We start from the raw sequence: 18644 nt of genomic DNA, 5'->3' as shown, positions 1-18644 counted from the left end.
AACAGGGAAGGTAGATGCTTTTGGCATCAATAGGCAAGCTGTCAGGCTCCCTTTCTTAATTGCTAAAATTACTATTAATTTTTAGTCCATAGATAGAGAATGAACGTTGTGAACTTTTCCTCTTTGGAGAGGATGGGTCCCATTGAACTTTACCTAGTCAGTGTTCTTACATCCCCTGTGGGTCTCAGTAGGCTCCTGAATCCTTTATTAAATCTTCCAAATTGCCTTATATTTCACAAGGAATACAAATTGTTGCTTCTCTAAGGATAACTGTAAATTTTAGGAGAAAGAGTCATTTCCAAAGGAAGAATTATTCTAAATATATCTATCTATTCAATAGTGGCTCTAAGTGATGGCTGATACCTGGGCCATACTGGCTGCTAATTATATTAATTATAACACTTTGTTAAAAGGATTGTAAATGATATATATGGACTACCTGGATGGAGTTCCTGGGAGGAAAGAATGGTAAAGTGCTCAACAACTCACTAAAAGGTTGCTGGTTCAAATCCACACAAAAACATCTTGGAAGACGGGCCAGGTAATCTGGTTCTAAATGGTCACAACGTTGGGCAGTTTTACTCTGTGCACATTGGGTGACCATGAGTTGGCAAGTAACAACAACAACCAAACACAAAAAAAATAAAAGCAAAACAAAACAGAAACCAAGCCTATGGGTGTTATTAATTCCAACTCAAAGTCACTCTGTAAGACGGAGCAGAATTGTGGTGTAGGATTTCTTTACAGAAGCAGACAGCCACATCTTTCTCCCATGGAGCAGCTGGTGGGTTCAAACCGCCAATCTTTAGGTTAGCACCCAAGCGCTTTAACCACTGTTAAAGCACATAGGAGGGTGTGTCCAAGTTTGAAGCTCCCTAGTAGTAGGATCAACATTTATGCTGGATCTTTCTCTTCCTTGTTGTTGTTGTTAAGTGCCATAGAGCTGGTTCCAACTCATAGTGACCCTGTATGGGGTTTTTGAGGAGTGGCTGTTGAGTTTGAACTGCTGACCTTGAGAATCAAACTGATATTGTGGTCGAGTGCTTATCCTACAGCACCACACCAGGACTCTGGTGACTTAAGAATCTAACATTAGTAGACAGGTCACAATCGGATGCCAAATGGAAGTGTCCCCTCTACAGTGAATTGTTGAGATCACTAATGAATCTGGAGTCCTAGTCACTGAGGCAAGGAGCTTCAACACACCACTTTCCAAAGCCCATGCAAGCAGTGCTTGTAGGTGACACTTGATCTAGCAGAACACATTTCTTGTTTTCCCTCCATGACTTGGTCTAACTCTATATCTTCAGATGGAAAATACGATCATTTTCCTTCAGTCATCCTTGAGTTGCATTCCCCATTAGTGTCTTCCCCTATTACTTATTTTCAGCCTATTAATAAAAGAGTCCTAATATGGTGTTACAGGACAAGCACTGGACTGCTAACCACAAGGTCAGCAATTCAAGCCCTGCCTCCCCTCCTCTGAAATGCTATAGAGAGTTACTATGCATCAAAACTATCTTCATGCTGTTTAACAACAACAGCATTAATACACTAGAGTTGACAGATGACTTGCCCCTTTCCTCCCTAAAATGACCTAGGGCAACATTAGTAAGAAATATAACATTAAATTTTATTGTAATCTAACCTAGACAATGTAAAGAAAACCCATAAACAACATTTTTATCAATGGAGAAAAGATTGAAGTTGTCAAGGACTTCATTCTTCTTGGATCAACTATCAACACACATTGAAGCAGCCGTCAAGGAATCAAATGATGTATTGCATTAGGCAAATCTTCTGCACAAGACCTTTTTAAAGTGTTGAAGAGCAAAGATGTCAGCTTGAGGACTAAGGTGCGCCTGACCCAAGCCATGGTATTTTCAATAACCTCATAGGCAAGCGAAAGCTAGACAGTGAATAAGGAAGACTGTAGAAGAATTGATGCTTTTGAGTTATGGTATTGGAGGAGAATATTGAACGTGCCATGGGCTGCCAGAAGAACAAACAGATCTGTGTTGGAAGAAGTGCAGCCAGAGTGATCCTTAGAGGCCAGAATGGCCAAACTTCGTCTCTCATACTTCGACATATTGTCAGGAGGGACCAGTCACTGGAGAAGGATATCATGTTTGGTAAGGTGGAGGGTCAGCGATAAAGAGGAAGAACCCCAGCAAGATGGATTGGCCAAGTGGCAGCATCAATGGGCTTAAGTGTGGCAACAGTAGTGAGGTTGGCCCAAGACTGGGCAGTGTTTTCGTTCTGCTGTGCACAGGGTCGCTGTGAGTCAGTACCAACTTGGCACCTAACAACAAACCACATTCTAGGCAAAGCCATTTTTTGTAATAGGGAGACTGGTTTCCCTATTTGTACAGAATCTGCAAAGGTTGTAGTGTACACTATTGAATTTCTCTGGAGACCTTTTAAACTATTTTCCACATTCCAACAGTATTTTAAAGCAAGTTTTCTTTGGTATTATTCTACACTGGCATGGATGTTTCACTATCCATATCAACACAGTGAATATTAGAGCCCATCCCAGTTTGTAGATGTGGTGCAGTATATGGATGCAAGACCAGGGAAACGACACTGCTTCCAATCAAAGAGACCTGAGCTGCCAACTGAGCACAAAGTACATCCTCAAGCTTCCACTGATTGTAAGAGCGAGCACCAGGCCTGGTTTTGAGCAAGTGGATGCACACTCAGGAATCCCTAAAGATTCATGGATTTGTAATTATGGAATTTCAATTACTTGTTGAGCCTTAATGAACCTATAAAACACTAATATTGTAAATAATCAGTATACAAGTCTTTCAGTTCTCTGGTTAAATTAATTCCTAGATACTACTATAAATGGAATTGTTTCTTCAATTTCCTTTTCAGATGGCTCATTACTGATGTATAAAAATTCAACAGAATTCTGTACGTTGACCTTGTAGTCTTATCTCTTAGCTGAATTCATGTAATAGCTCTAAGAGCTCTCAGGTGAATTTGCTGGGGTCTTACAGATATATAAGATCATATCACCTCCAAAAAGATCGTTTTATTTCTTCCTCTCCAATTTGGATGCCTTTTATTTCTTTTTCTTGCCTAACTTCTCTGGCCTGAATTCCCAGAACAATATTGAATAGTCCTTGTCTTGTTCCTGATTATAAGAAAAAAGTTCTGACTGAGTCGTTTATATGCAGACACCACAGCTACTTTATCACCTGAAAGCTGGTCCTTACTTGAAGGCAATTCCCCACTCATCACAGGGCACGCACAGCATTCATTAAGTCTGATTCTTTGTAAGTTCCACAACCTATCTACCAGGAATGGGAACATATCAAAGGCAATCTTTTTTAGAATGTCAAGCCTGTGGGTGGGTACATGGCAGTTTTCTAGATCATAAGATCAGTTGTCTGGATATCTTCCTTTTAAAAAATGAAAGGAATGAAGCTTCAGAGTCAAAGGCTATTTGAAGGTTATTTGAATGCGGGGAGTCTGAGCAGGCATGGAGTTGGTTTGGCCCCATGAGGCATGGTGGGGAAGGAATGGATAGATAGGGTGATGGGATGAACATGGCTGGGATGGTGAGGGGGACAAGGGGTGGGAGGGAGGTAGAGCTCACCGCTGCCTCCTCCACTGGTCCCTCAGGCTGAGCGTCCACTGCAGGTTCCAGTCCAGCAGCAGGGCCAGCAGCAGCAGGGAGCTCCTCTGCCTTCGGCTCTGTGAGTGGAGCCTGTTCAGATTCAGCCTTTGGATTTTTGTTTTGGGAATTAGAGGGAAGAGATTGAACATGTGAACAGAGAACATTGCAGAATACTGCACAATGAAGATTTTATTTGTTAGGCCACATATAACTGTTGCTGTTGTTGTTAAGTGCCGTCAAGTCGGTTCCGACTCATAGCAACCCTGTTTAGGGTTTTCAAAAAGTGGCTGGTGAGTTTGAACTGCCGACCTTGTGGTACAAACTGACTTTGCAGTCTAGTGCTTTATCCCACAGTGTCACACCAGAACTCCCATCTGTAACTAGCTTCATTAAATTTGTGCTGCTAAAAATTACTATTATTGGCATCATGGACTTTTATAGAACTGAAAATTCTAGATACATACTCTAATTAAGCTTCTCATTTTACCATCATCAATAACTGTCAATTCCCTTGAAGTCGGGCAAAGACTTGCCATTGGGCTACACATTTTACTTACTCTCATTATGTTGTCTAATGACTTTCCTATTTAGAGAAGCAAGTGCAAGGTCCGAGGAACTCCCTCATGTACCAGTGGAAAGAGTCACAGACACACAATTTTAGGACCTCCTAGATCTGTGGATACAAGGAGCTCTGGTAGCGTAGCGGTTACGAATCGGGCTGCGAACCTTAAGGTCAGCGGTTCGAAACTACCAGCTGCTCCGCGGGAGAAAGATGAGGCTTTCTACTCCCGTAAAGATTTACACCCTCGGAAACCCTGTACAGGGTCGCTATGGGTCGGACCCGACTCGACGGCACTTAACAACAACAACAACAACAAGATCTGTGGATATGCACAGCACAAAGTATAGAGGGATTAACCAATCTTCAAACTACAATAGATTCATTTTCACTAGGTGGTCACTATGGGGTTACTTGATCACTTTCAAAGCTGGTGGTGCTATAGGATAATGTGCTAGACTGCAAGGCCAATTTGACCACAAGGTCGGCAGTTCAAACCCACCAGTCGCTCCTCAGAAGACCTAGACAGGGCCGCTATGAGCTGGAACCGACTTGACAGCACTTACGAACAGCAAGACTAGAACAAATAGGCCAACAACCTGGAAAGTGGTGACTGTAACTGCTAGTGCCTTACGATAATTCCCAATTCAGACCCTAGCTCCCTTGCTCCCTCTAATGAAATCCTGAGCAATCAACTTACTTCATATAATCAAATAATTTTTAAGAAGCCACAGGGTAGAATTCCCTTCTATATTAGCCATTTAATTGTGTGGACAAGAGAAAAGGTTTTTTCATTCTACTGTGACCTCTCTCTATATATAGACATTACCCTTACTCCAATTATTTACTGAACTTACTGAATTCTCTAGAATCTCTTAGCACAAGATCTTTTTTGTTTTAAAATTAGGAATAATAAAATAGTGATTGGCCATTAAAAACACCACAGTTAATAATGTCATCAAGGCTACTGAAAATATTCTCTTTTCATTTCTGTGTTTATGACTATAAATAAGCACATTAATTTAGCATGAGTGTTTCAGTAAATGGATGGACACTAGAGCCTCATTAAGATCCCTTCCCATTACAACACATAAACTGTGCAAAAAAAGCGGTTTTGTTTTGTTTTTTTAAAGTGTTTTGACTGAGATTTTAGAAATCTCTAACACTTGGGAGAAATCACTAACTTCTGTCAGACTCTCACCACAAGCAACAAAAAGACACGTCTATTACTTCTGTATCTCCACCTAAGCCAGCGCACATGACACCTTTCATAAAGAAGTGATGGGCAAGTTAAACTGAAATTACAGGAAATGAGGGTTTAACTTTGGATAAACACACTATATTTGTTTTGCTCCCCTACTAAATTCTTCACTGTGATATCTGCCATGATCATTCTACTCTTCTTTATGAAGGGCAAAATAAAATAAAAAGATACTTTGGCAGACGAGTACGCAAAGAAATTTGATACTTTCATGGACTTTGATAACCTTTAAGAGGCAGCCTGACACAGCTTTCAAAAGAATGCAATAAAATTCACTCCAATATGACTTCAGGAGTCCTTTATGGGAGACGACTTCACTTTTATTGTTCAAAAAGTATCATCTGTTCATGATGGAAGAAGCTTCCATAGCAATAGACTGAAATGGTAAGCTCTCGCTGTGTGAACGCACCATTCGGGAAGCCAAGGAGATTTGGCAGAACAGTCTGATATCAAATGACCAACATAATGGAGGACATGAAAGCTAATGTGATAAAGTACCAAGAAACCCATCAGCAAATACTGTCCCCTGTGAGCTCAATCTACGCTCTGAGGAAAATCTAAAGCCATATGAGAAGCCAAAAGAAACTTCAAAACATGAATTAAAATAAACATATCGCTATACTTAAAAAGGAGTCCTGGTGTGGTGCTGTGGGTTAATGCGCCAGACTGCAAAGCCGTTTGAACTGCGAGGTTGTCAGATCAAGCTCATCAGCTGCTCCTTGGAAACCCTATACAGGGTCGCTATGGGTCAGAATCGACTCGATGGCACTTAACAACAACATCAATACATAAAAGGGGGAGTATGGTGGTTCCACATGCACGGGTCGAGCCCGCCTGTCACCCTATTTTATCCAGTGATAAAGACTTAAAGCCTCGGAAATCCTATACAGGGTCACTATGAGTCAGAACTAACTTGAGGGCACTTAACAACAATACACACACACACAAAAAAAATGAAAGATAACATGAAGAAAATATCTGCATCAGAGTTTGTGTTTCTTGAAAGTCTGAAGAAATTTTGAAGTTTTTATAAGGCAAGAATACCTACAGATTTCCTAAATGAATGTACTTGTATCTCCTTGCTGAATATTGGAAATCAGCATTATAAAGTAAACAGCATGTAGGACTGGGCATGTCCCTGAATGCCATCAATGTAGCATTACAGCAAACTGACTTAAATTTCAGGAGAATAAGTATCACTCACTGAGTGGGGAATAAGAGTGAACCATGTTTGTCCCTAAAATTAACGACGTGAATGTAGAAATCGAAATAACTCTATAGTTTACTATGCTGGAATGAATTAATAATTGAAGAGGAATGGTGTCGCATTTATCATCAAGAAGAACATTTCAAGATCCACCTTGAAGGATGGATGCTTGTATGATAGGATTAAATCCACACACCTACAAGGAAGACCAGTTAATACCACTATTATTCCAATTTATGCACCAACTCTAAAGCCAGTGATGATGAAATTGAAAAGTTCTACCAACTTCTTCCATCTGAATTTGATCAAATATGCAATCAAGATGTATTGATAGTTACTGATGATAGGAATAAAGGTTGGAAACAAAGAGGAAGGATCAATATTTGGAAAATAAAACATTGGTGACGATGCAAAGGCTTTCTATGGATCAAAATAAACTATGAGAACATTGCAGAGAATGAGTATTCCAGAATATTTAATTGTGCTCATGATGAACTTATACATAGACAAAGAGGCAGTTGCTCGAACAGAACAAGGGGATGCTGAATGGTTTTAAATCAGGAAAAGTGTGAGTTAGGGTTGCATTCTTTTACCATACTTAGTCAATGTGTATGTTGAGAAAGCTGGATTATATAAAGAAGAATGTGACATCATGATTGCAGGAAGACTCATTAACAACCTGCAATATGCAGATGATATAACTTTGCTTGCTGAAAGCAAAGAGAACTTAACATATTTATTGATGAAGAACCACAGTCTTCAGTATGGGTCATACCTCAACGTAAGGAAAACAAAAAAGTCTTACCACTGAACCAGTAAATAGCATCATGATAAATGGAGCAAAGACTGAAGCTGTCAAAGATTTCATTTTGCTTGGATCCACAATCAACATTCATGGAAACAGCAGTCAAGAAATATGCTGCAAAAACCTCTTTAAAGTGCTAAAGAGCAAAGATAACAGTTTGAAGACTAAAGTGTGCCTGCCCCAATCCATCATATTTTCACCTGCCTCATATGTATGTGAAAATGAATAAGGAAGACTGTAGAAAATGTGATGCATTTGGTCTTGGAGAAGAATATTAAAAGTTCCATGGACTGCTAGAAGAACAAACAAAACTATGTTTGAAGAAATACAACCAGAATATTCCTTAAAAGTCAGGATGGTCAGACTTCATCTCTCATACTTTGAGCATATTATCAGGAAGTTCCCATCTCTGGAGAAAATCAGTGAAAAAGAGGAAGACCCCCCAACTAGACAGACTGGCACAGTGGCAGCAGCTTAACAACTGTGAGGATGGCACAGGACCAGGCAAGTGTTTCATTTTGTTTTGCAAAGTCGCTATGAGTTGTAACTAACTTGATGGCACCCAACAACAATGTCTTCTACTCCTTTAGAGAGATTATAAACTTATAAACACTTTGTTAAGACAGATTAAAAAATAAAGAAAAAATTGTGAACAATGACTCACAGAAAACATGAAAATAGTTCTGCCAGAATTATACCCTGCTTCAACCATTTCTTTTGCCCCATAAGCAACTTTGGTAGCTATTACAAGCAGGATTATACCATACCATATCATAATAGGGAGTGCATGTAGCAAGGTCCTATGGTTTGCTTGAATAGCAACCATTAAGCACTCAGAGGAGAGTCACATTATCTATATTTATTTGGTGGCAACAGAATACTACAACAATTTGATTCTGAGACTCAGAAATGGAATTTTTCCTTTGAAGCAACACAGAGTACTGTATTCACTGAGCACATATTCTGGTATCCTCTTTGACATGGTGAAGGTTGTTGTTGTTATGTGTCATAGAGTTGGTTCCAACTCATAGCGACCCTGCACAGGGTTTCCAAGGCTGTAAATTTTTACAGGAGCAGAAAGCCTCATCTTTCCCCCGCAGAACAGCTGGTAGCTTCAAACTGCTGACCCCGAGGTTAGCAGCCCAATTCGTAACCACTTTGCTAGATCAGCTTAAAGAGGAAGTGGACTGGGAGAGTGGGGTTAAAGGTTTAGCCACATTCCAATATGGCATGGCACTTGACTGATAGCCCAACCTCTCCAACCTTGGGAGAACATATTAATGAGAATTGCAAAGGCTCTTGGAGGCAATATGAGTCCTGGGCAAGGTATTTGCACTTTCAAAAGGGTCTAAACTTATGCTCAAGAGAGGTTTTCTAGAATCACAAGATGCAGACAGAGGAGATGTGCAGCTGATCACTGACTTCAGTCTCCACACTGCTTTGTAGAGTCAACGAACCAAATGCCAAGAAGGTTCCCTGCTCCTTGGAAGGGACTGTATAATCATAACTCACCTAGAGATGCAAGTTCATGGTGATTTCCTAGTTACTCATAGGCCAGAGCCAATGTTAGCAGTACTGGCAGTGCTGGACATGATAAAGCTAAGTTCCCAAATGGAAAAGCAGTATAAGATGCCTGCTTCAGAGAATACATGTCAAGAGAAGAGGAGAGCAGGCATGGAAGTTCCTAGAACCAGCTGTGAGGCAGAGGGACATTCAGAGGACACGGTGAGCATCAAAATGGTGGGTGTGACTGGTTGTTTCTCCTTTTATATGAGATGTTGCTGTTAAGTACCGTCGAGTTGGTTCCAACTCATAGTGACTCAGAATGGGGTTTTGGGGAGAGTCTGGTGGGTTTGAACCACCACCTTGGGGTTCAAACTGACCTTGCTATCCAGTGCTTATCCTACAGTGTGACACCAGGACTCCTCAATTTTTCTTAACCCATTCACAACTGATCATTTAAACTCATCTTCTACCACTGGTATAACCCTTACCTCCACCACTCAAATAGAGAAACACTATTATACATGAAGAATGATCTCTCTGGCTCTGTTATTAGTACTAATAAATTGGTGCATATTCTCCACTTAAATCTTTACTTGAAAGCCATGCACACTGTCTTTCACCTTGTTACCCCAAAGGCAAAAGTATAACAATCTATTCACAAGGTAATAGACACTGTCTTTGCAAAAACATCAACTTAACCTTGGAGACAAACTTCTTAGAATTCTTGACTAAGAAAGTAATAAAGAGAAAAATGCCATCCACTTAAACTCAAGTCCAATCCATCCCTGAGACAAAGACAAATCATTTCATTTTCTTCATCAGTTCAGGTCCAACAACTTCCAATTTGAAAGTCAAGAGCTGGGATAATCATACACTATACTCTTGGGAAAATTAAGCTACAAATACCCCCCTAAATGAATCCTTGAAGAGTCCCAATCCTCAGTAGTGTGTCACTGACAAAAGAGCCTGTGTAGGGTTTCCAAGAAGCAGCTGGTGGGTTTGAATCGCCAAACTTTTAATTAGTTGTCCAGTGCTTATCTTGCAGTGCTTCACCAGGTCTCTACTCTGTATTAATTCTTCCTAGACTCATAAAACCAAGGAATGAGATGAGAAATTAGGTAGCTTCAGGGTAAAAAAAACTCAAGAATCTATTTTGAAGTCTGAATGCTTCGGGCACCGTTATTTTCAATCCTGTAGCTTGAATTGAACAACCATTCATATTCAAGTCCTAGTTAATCAAGAATCATCCACCTGCTTTATTAGAGCATGGAGTGGTAGTTAACAACATCCCCAAAACACGAACCCAAACCAACTTACCAAACTAGGCACCATACTCTGGTCTGTCTGTATTGTGAATAATGATGTATCCTGGGGCTGGGAATTGGGAGGAAAATACATGATTAATGTTAATTTGATGTTCTAGTGAATTTGTTTTCCAAATTTATAGAAACCCATGTTATAGCTAAAAATAATATTAATAATAGCTAACAACATTCACGAAGCACTTAGTATGTGCTAGGTTACACTTGACAACACCAAAGGCTGTTAGGCTAAACATTCTACATTTAATCTTTACAATATTTTCACAATGTTGCTACTATTTCTGTCTCTATGACTCAATGTGTAAGTTGTAGGGTCAGGATATATGCCGTGCTCTTAACCAATATGTCAGAACAGTGGCACAGTGACCCATGGTTTTGTAAATCCTATCCTTCTCAGCAGAAGGATCTTTCTGGCAAATTGATTCCATACCTGGGTAAATCCATTAAATGAATCACCACCAGAAGCCTAAATAGAAATAGAAATCAGAGTGTTTTATCCTTTCATTACATTTATAGAATAAGTGACTATCCATCAGAAAGGTTGGAAACGAAAGACTACCACAAATTTAAAATAATACAAAAGGTTGCTGTGAACCAAAAAAAAAAAAAACAAAAAAACTTTGGAAATACAAAAAGTCACACTGCAAAAAGACTGACCAAAAAAAAAAAAAAAAAGAAAAAAGGAAGATGATTTTTCAATTATAGCTGTTATTGGTTTGGTACTATCCAAACCTCACTCCCTCAACAATGAGAATGATGGCACAGAGGAGAGCTCTAAAAGCTAAATAGCTCCCTGCCCCCTGGGCCACTGAGAGAATCTAGAGTGTTTCCAGTATTTCTGAAGTCCATCATTATAATGAACAGTGGGTGTGAGTCTTCACAGTTTCAGCGGACCTCGGGGTAAGCATTTCATGTGATATTATTGGAGTGGAACCATTAAAAGAACAGTAAATTGCTTTGTCCTGCTCTTGGTTTAGCATGTTCTTATTGCTTGAAGAGTGAAAATGAAAAGTAGAAAGAATACACTTAGTAATGGAAGAGTTGGAAAAAAAAAACCCTAAACATAAAATTTCATTAGTTCCCAATACAATCATCCCATCCTTTTTTATTTATCAATTTTGGTCAATCTATTTGTGTTTGGTTTACACAGATTTCAAAAGGAGCATGCCATTCTGTTAGGGGGATCAGAGAAGATAAGGTGATTAAGAATGAAGTAAGTGAGAAACAAAAGGAAAAACAGAACCTACAGAGAAGTCTTTGGCTAGTCTATGCTACATACTGGGGTAGGTACCTCTTTGTTATGAGGCTCTATTTCTTGGTACAACAATCCATATCTCTGGTTAGCAATTTCATCTTCAGATAAGTCTGAGTTGTTGGTGTCATTGTCTCGGGGGCAAGTGGAACTCTCAAGGCTAATATTCCAGGAGGTTCCCCAAACCAATGGTTTAGCTATCTCTTGGTTTTGTTCCCAGCAGCTAGTAATGGCTTGTTTTCCACAAAGAGCTGTTACTAACTCCACCTCCAGCTCTTCCTTATTCTCAACTATGTCTAAATGTTTGCTGTAATTATTTAAGTTTCTCATATCTCTGATAGGCCAGTGGTTAATAAAATCTGGGCAACTGGCGAATCCATTTGCTTGGCCATCTGGTAGACCAGAGAATCTGAATTTAGCCTTATTATTCACTGCTGAATCCAGGCTTTGCCACCTGGTTTGACCTGGATCTGTTCCACAAGAGTCTGTCTCTACAAATTTTGGCAAGTTACTGGTATGACTACAGTTCCTAGTCACTGTCCTTTCAGACCACTCTATTAGTGAGTCCTCTACCGTAGAGCAACACCAATCTTGTCTGTTGGCATTAATTCCAAGAGAAGAATTAAGGTCAGTCCTAGACTGAGCTGCCACGTCACATTTAATTGGTAAAACAACTGCCTGAGTTTCATCCCTGTCACCTCTAGGGGTATGAAACCTAGCCTCATACCAAGTTTCTTCAGGATCTGCACTGCCCTGTGCTATCTGTATCCCATGGTTAGGAAGTTTTATGATTTTTTTATTTATGTCATTTCTAGCTAAAGCCCATCCCTCAGGGATGACATCTTTAATACTTGAGACAGTATCAGTCTGTAGAGGCAGATTCAAGATATCGAAGTGACTAGCAGATTTAGCTCCAGAGCCCTCTATAATTTCACAATTATTTATTCCTACTGGAATTCCACCATCTAATCCTTGGTCTCTGTTATTCTCAACTATTTTTAAGGTCTCTTGGGTTGGCTTTTCTATAGTCTCAAGAAGATCTACTACCCTGTTTCCTCTATTTTCACAAGCTTTCTCCTCATATTCCTCTGTATCTTCTAGTGTCTTGATTGTAAGAGCTCTAATGTCTACCTTTTCACATGTCTCCACACCTGTCCACATAGAATCTTCTGTCTTTGGTTTCACTCCCTCTTCGTCTGCCTTTTTAATATCTTCATCTTTTTCTTTAACCAGCACATCAGTTTCCATGACTGGCATGTCTGAGTCAAGCGCAGATTCATATGGCTGCTTCAGCTTCATACGCATATCTATGGCCAATCCAATCCCATGGTCAGGCATTGGGGGGCACTGTTCACTTACACCTGGTGGGGCTGGCCCCAGAACAGGTTCACCCTGCTCAGCTCCCATGGGCCAATCAGCAGAAGAAAGGTCTCCAGTGGACAATTTCATGCTTTGATTTGCTTCAGAGAGACATACTGAGTCTTCCCGAGACCCTCCTTGGGTAATTTCCTGGCTGATAATGTCTGTGCTAGTATCAGGACCCCAAGAAAATAGAACTAGGTCAATTTGAGATCTTTGAATTTCTTCAGTCAACCCACTGTCTGGGGTTTCCTCCATGATGAGGTTACACAGGGAAAGACTTTTTGAAGAGTCAGTCTTTAGAGTATATGGAAGAGCAAAGGGAAAAAACAAAACAAAACATAGCATAAGATGAAACAGATCATGGTAAGATTTGATGAGAAACATAAAGCTCTTTAGTAGGGTCCCTCCAGTTTAACAAAACTAGAAAGTGGTTAAATTAAATGCTTAAGATAAGTATATGACTAGCAATGTCATGAGACATAGATCATCCTAGATACTATATCATGTATGTAAAGCATATTAACTACAAAAAAAACACTAGAATTTTCTGGAAATATACCTACCGGTTGTACCAAATCAGTGCTTGTCTGCATGGGTTAAAAAAAAAAAAAGAAGACAAAAGAACATTAACTGACACATTAAAATTTCCTGATGTCCAAAGTGAACATTCTAATGAAAAGGCTGAGGTTTCACTAGCTTGGATTGATTTTTAAACTTAAAAACTCCTTCTGTTCAAGACTATTGTAGAATGGGCACAATGAAACACAAAGAAAGTCTCTGTCATTTTCTAGTATCAACAAGGATGTTTTATGACTGGAGTATATATACTTTAGCAGACCTCAGTGCAAAGTTTCCTATAAATAGGCAAGCCTAGGTGTACCAGGAAGTCAGAAAATTATAAAAGGGCTTCAAAATGTTAATGGAAAAATGGAAAAGACAGACATGGATTTTTTTTTTTTTTCCATGAGCTTTTGAAGCTCCCGTATATATGATCTCAAACGCTCTGACAAAGTTTGAATAAAGTCTTTACAAGGTTTACCCCACTAGGTTCTGCCCTTGAGATAAGAGTTTGGATGAGCAATGATTTGGTGTCACCCTTCTTACTACCTAGAGGATACCTCTGGAGTCCTACCACCAATCCAGAAGTTATCTTCTGCACTCAAGGAAAAAACACTGAATGGATTAAGAACTGTGAGTGATTACATCCAGAAAGCCATCATTTGCAATCTTGTAGCTGTTACCATTCCTAGCAGGTCTGTCCTTGGAAACAGATAAATCTGTCTCCTAAATGATACCCTTACCCTCACTACACACTCCTCAGATAGGGTAAGGAAATGTGTTATAACTCGATCTAAAGAGAGGTGATGTTGAAGGCATCATAAATTAGCATTGGTACCTTAACTCTCAAGAACAAACAGCAGCAGCACTGAAGCTGAATGTCAACCCATGCATCCTTTTTTTTGTGAATATACAAATAAAAACAACTCACTATAAAGGATATCACTTAGTCATTGGTGTTGTCAACCAACATTATTTGAGAACTTTTCTTGGTGCTCCCATGATGCTAAGGAGTGTGGTATAAACCTGTTCCTACAATGGGAAGGAGGCAGTCACCCTTCTGTTTTAATAGGATAAAGCAGCAATGTTACTTTTGAAGACCAGACTCATGGATAACTATATGTACCAAAGTTGCCTGTGGCTGTCTCACTAAGGAACAAGAAAAGATTAAACAAGCTGAGGTCTCAAGACCACATGCTCAGGCTTTTCTAATACATGGCAGGCAAAGATCCGACCCCAAGTGACATGCAGGTTTATATGGATGTGGGCCATCTCCTAATTTCATAGCATCGATGCTGCCACTGTCAAGCTCTGTTTTGTCTCTTCCCAAAACTAAATTCTGGAAGTATTCACCTTCACACATCAGATTAGCTGAATAAATAACACTAATAACATTTACCTTTTATTGATATATGACAGATATTGGACTAAATACTTTGCAAATATTACCTTATTGAATCCTCATGTAACCAGTAAGATAGGTGTCACTACCTGTATTTTCCAGATGAGAAAAACTGAGGCTCAAAGAAGTTTTAGAAATTGCTCAAAGTCACAATGTTATGAGCACTTGTTGTTGTTCTTAAGTGCCAACGTGTAGGTTCCAACTCATAGCAACCCTGTATAGGGTTTTCAAGGAGTGGCAGGTGAGTTTGAACTACCGACCTGGCAGTTCAAATCAACCTTGCAGTCCAGTGCTTATCCTACAGTGCCACATCAGAACTCCGCAGTAGCGTCTGGCAAACCCAGGGCTGTACGGTTGTAAAGTTTAAATTCTTATTGATATAAGTGTTTTTTTAATATAATAATGAAATATTGCTTGTTTCATGTGCAGTATTTGCTTATCCCTTACACTGTCTCATGCCCATTTTTAATAAAAAACAACACATGCACACATGTTCACCCTAAACATCTGCTCTACCCACCAATAACCACAGGAACAAGCATAAAGGGCCACAACACCAAACTCTTGACCATTGGTCAGCTAGGAAGATAACCCACCAGCACTCTCTTCTCATCATCAATTCCAGATTCTAGTAATACAGGGAAACACTAGAGGGCTGACGATTGTGCCAGGAGACTATATTACCATTAAAAATTTGTTAAGTGTTATTAACAAATTCCTAGGGATCCAGAAACATCTGAATGTATAGTTATTTGTACTCTTACCGTCCATAGGTCCCAGGGCAATGTCTGAAAACAAACAAAAATACTGTTACACATACAAAACTCAAACACATAGAAAACCTGAGGTGATAAAAAAAAGGTCTTGAAATAAAATTAGAAACTCTCTATAAACACTCAGTCCATCACTGTTCAATAGAAATTTCTTTGAAGATAAAAACATCCCATATTTGTGTTGTCCAATATGGCAGACAATGACCTAGTAAGCACTGGGACTAGACAGTGTTATTAAAGAATGAAGGTTTTACTTCACATAATTTTATTTAATTTAATTTTAATGGCCATGTTGGCTAGTGGTTATCAGAGTGAATACAGCAGATCTAGTTAATCTGCCTTTCTCTATAAAAAACAAACTAAACCCAGTGCATTTGAGTGAATTCTGACTCAGAGAGACCCTTATAGAGGCTGTAAATCTTAACAGCAACACAAAGCCTCCTCTTTCTCCAGAAGAGTGGTTGATGAGTTTGAAGCGCTGGCCTTGTGGTTAGCAGTCCAGTGCTTGTTCTACAGTACCACAAGGGCTCTTGCTCTATTCAGGTGGCTAACTATGTTTATAACATAGTCAATGGAGTAGCTTTAACATACTAATGCACCTACACACCCCATTAAAAGTAAGAAAGGCAGTCGTTTCTGTGCTATGCCTGATAACACTTTCTTTGAGGAAATGTAGCTCCACTGACAAAGCTATCCACCTCCCCATGTGCACCAGCATGTGGACACACACACATTTAACATGACTGAGTAGCATGAGGATGTATTATAACAGCTTGATGGTAAATACACTGTAATACAGTAGCTCTTCCATTTGTAAAAATATATTATAATACACAGCTCAATTAACTGTCTGTCATGGAGCTTAGCACTATGGTCCCAAAGGCATATATAAGCATTATACTTACTACTACTGGCATTTTAATGATGAAGCTTATAGATTCTGAAGAATGAATCCCAATGGTCCAAATAGCTTCCATCTTGTGCAGAAATAGTAGGGGTAACCTCTCTTACTTATTTCATTTGTATTAAGAATTGCCATTAAAGCTACTTCCTTGTCTTATGACTAGAATGTACTCGTATTGTATCATTACATGTGAACGGAAAACTATAGACTCTGGTCCTCTCTCCTTATAACTATGGTTTTTACAACACTCTCCAGATCAGACAGCACACATCTCTTCTTATTTGGATTCTGTAGGAGCGAATGTAGGTTCTGACTGGCATCACCCACTTGATCTTGGCTGGCCCTCGTGGCCGGACAATAGCCTGTTCTGCATCTCTGTCCAACTCAGTAAATTCCTGCATAACACTCACTCATAACTAACTGTGATTCTCACAACTGTAAAGGTAGAAGTTTTGTAACATAACGGTGGAATAGTTAATCTTACAGTCCAGGAACAGAAGACTCTATGACCATCAAGGGAGAAGAGCAAAAGCGGAATGTGGAACACTATCCAAGAAGCAGCAACACCAGAGTTGGAGGCAGAGATGAGGACATGGAGAGAAAGAGCAGCTGAGGACCATAGATTCATGGAAAGAGAAAGGCTGTGTGCTGGCAGCTAGGAGGCAGGCTTGCAGAATGTGATCTTTGGTTGTTTAAATGATTATATATTCCTGAGTGTTTTTGTGTACATCAAAAAAGCCCAGAGGGAATAAAAGCAAATGCTGTTGAATGTCAATACATGGGGGGGATTGTAATCATTGCAATGATACGAAATATGATAGGATGAGTGTAAAACTGATGTTCTCCCACGTAAACTATAAAATAACTAAGACAGGAGAGAGAACGGCTCCATTGATTATGTATTTTCTGATCATCCTGATCAATTTCATTTCTTTGTTTCCTATCCCTTAAGAATAACATGGCAGAGAAGCTACTACATATCTCTGCATAAGTCAGACAGCACCAACAGTTTTTTCTAAAGGAAGGCAGCCGTGTGAGATGCTATGCTTATCAATGCTTAGATCACTGAAGGATGAGCTCACTTGTGTGAACACAATGCAGAGATCACAAGCTGAGGTGCTCTGCCAGTAGCAAGAACATCAATTTATAACATGAGGTCAGGTGATGGGTAAGGGCGCGCACTCGGAGTGAAGCAGAAGAAATTCAGGTTTGTTTTTTTGTTTTGTTTTGTTTTTTGGTGTGGTTGACTTTGCCTAAGACACATCTTGTCAGCACAAGAGGAGAGATGGGATAAGACCTGGGCTACAGGTGGCTCTGCAGTGTGTGGCTTAGTTGGAGTCAATGAGAAGCCAGAGCAGTTTATTACCAGGACCCGAGAGAAGACACTGAGGTGTATGCAATTTTTCCCAACTGCACGAACTCATGTTCTTCAGAACTGAGACATTTGAAGATTGAACAGAGGTTGTTTAGGAAAAACAAATTCTAAAAGAACTCCTTAGCCTTAAGTCCACACAGAATTCCTTGATTGATTAATGAATCATGACATGACATTCAAAACTTTCTCTCTTGATTCAAACTTACAGCCAGAAATGCTGTTGATTCTTACTCACAGACATTGTAACATCCACCAGGAAAATGTTCTTTCTGCTTACTAGAGTAACAAAAGAGTAAACAAAAGAAATCCCATGATTTTGGCTGGCATACTAAACAGGGAAAAACTCAGAGTTGATAGTTGCTGTTAGGTGCCATCAAGTCGGTACCGACTCAGAGCGACCCTATGCACAGCAGAATGAAACAATATCTGAACCTGGCCCAATCTCACTACTGTTGCCACACTTGAGTCCATCGATGCTGCCACCTGGCTAATCCATCTCATTGGCAGTCTTCCTCTTTTTCTCTGACCCTCCATCTTACCAAGCTTGATATCCTTCCCTAGTGACTGTTCCCTCCTGACAATATGTCCCAAGTAGGAGAGATGAAGTTTGGCCATCTTGGCCTCTAAGGAACACTCTGGCTGCACTTCTTCCAAAACAGATCTATTGGTACTTTTGGCAGCCCATGGCACTTTTAGTATTCTCCTCCAACACCACAATTCAAAGGCATCA

The 18644-nt window shown here is 39.7% G+C and overlaps 1 protein-coding gene across 2 annotated transcripts in view; it reads right to left on the bottom strand.

Annotated features, from left to right (window-relative positions):
• AMPH (amphiphysin) overlaps nt 1–18644 on the bottom strand; it is a 324014-nt gene that overhangs the window by 36853 nt on the left and 268517 nt on the right. The window contains exons 13-17 of one of the 2 annotated variants that reach the window (XM_006832119.1): nt 15627–15650; nt 13466–13489; nt 10719–10754; nt 10284–10340; nt 3608–3733 (exon numbers count right to left, since the gene is read on the bottom strand). In XM_006832119.1, coding sequence (XP_006832182.1) covers nt 3608–3733; nt 10284–10340; nt 10719–10754; nt 13466–13489; nt 15627–15650 — 267 coding nt within the window. The remainder of the gene's footprint in view (nt 1–3607; nt 3734–10283; nt 10341–10718; nt 10755–13465; nt 13490–15626; nt 15651–18644) is intronic. The other variant, XM_006832120.1, reaches the window with a different exon arrangement.

Source organism: Chrysochloris asiatica, unplaced genomic scaffold, assembly GCF_000296735.1.
Source record: "Chrysochloris asiatica unplaced genomic scaffold, ChrAsi1.0 scaffold00006, whole genome shotgun sequence".
NCBI lineage: Eukaryota > Metazoa > Chordata > Mammalia > Afrosoricida > Chrysochloridae > Chrysochloris > Chrysochloris asiatica.
Note: the sequence above shows the minus strand (reverse complement) of the source record. Positions and strands in the feature narration are given on the sequence as shown.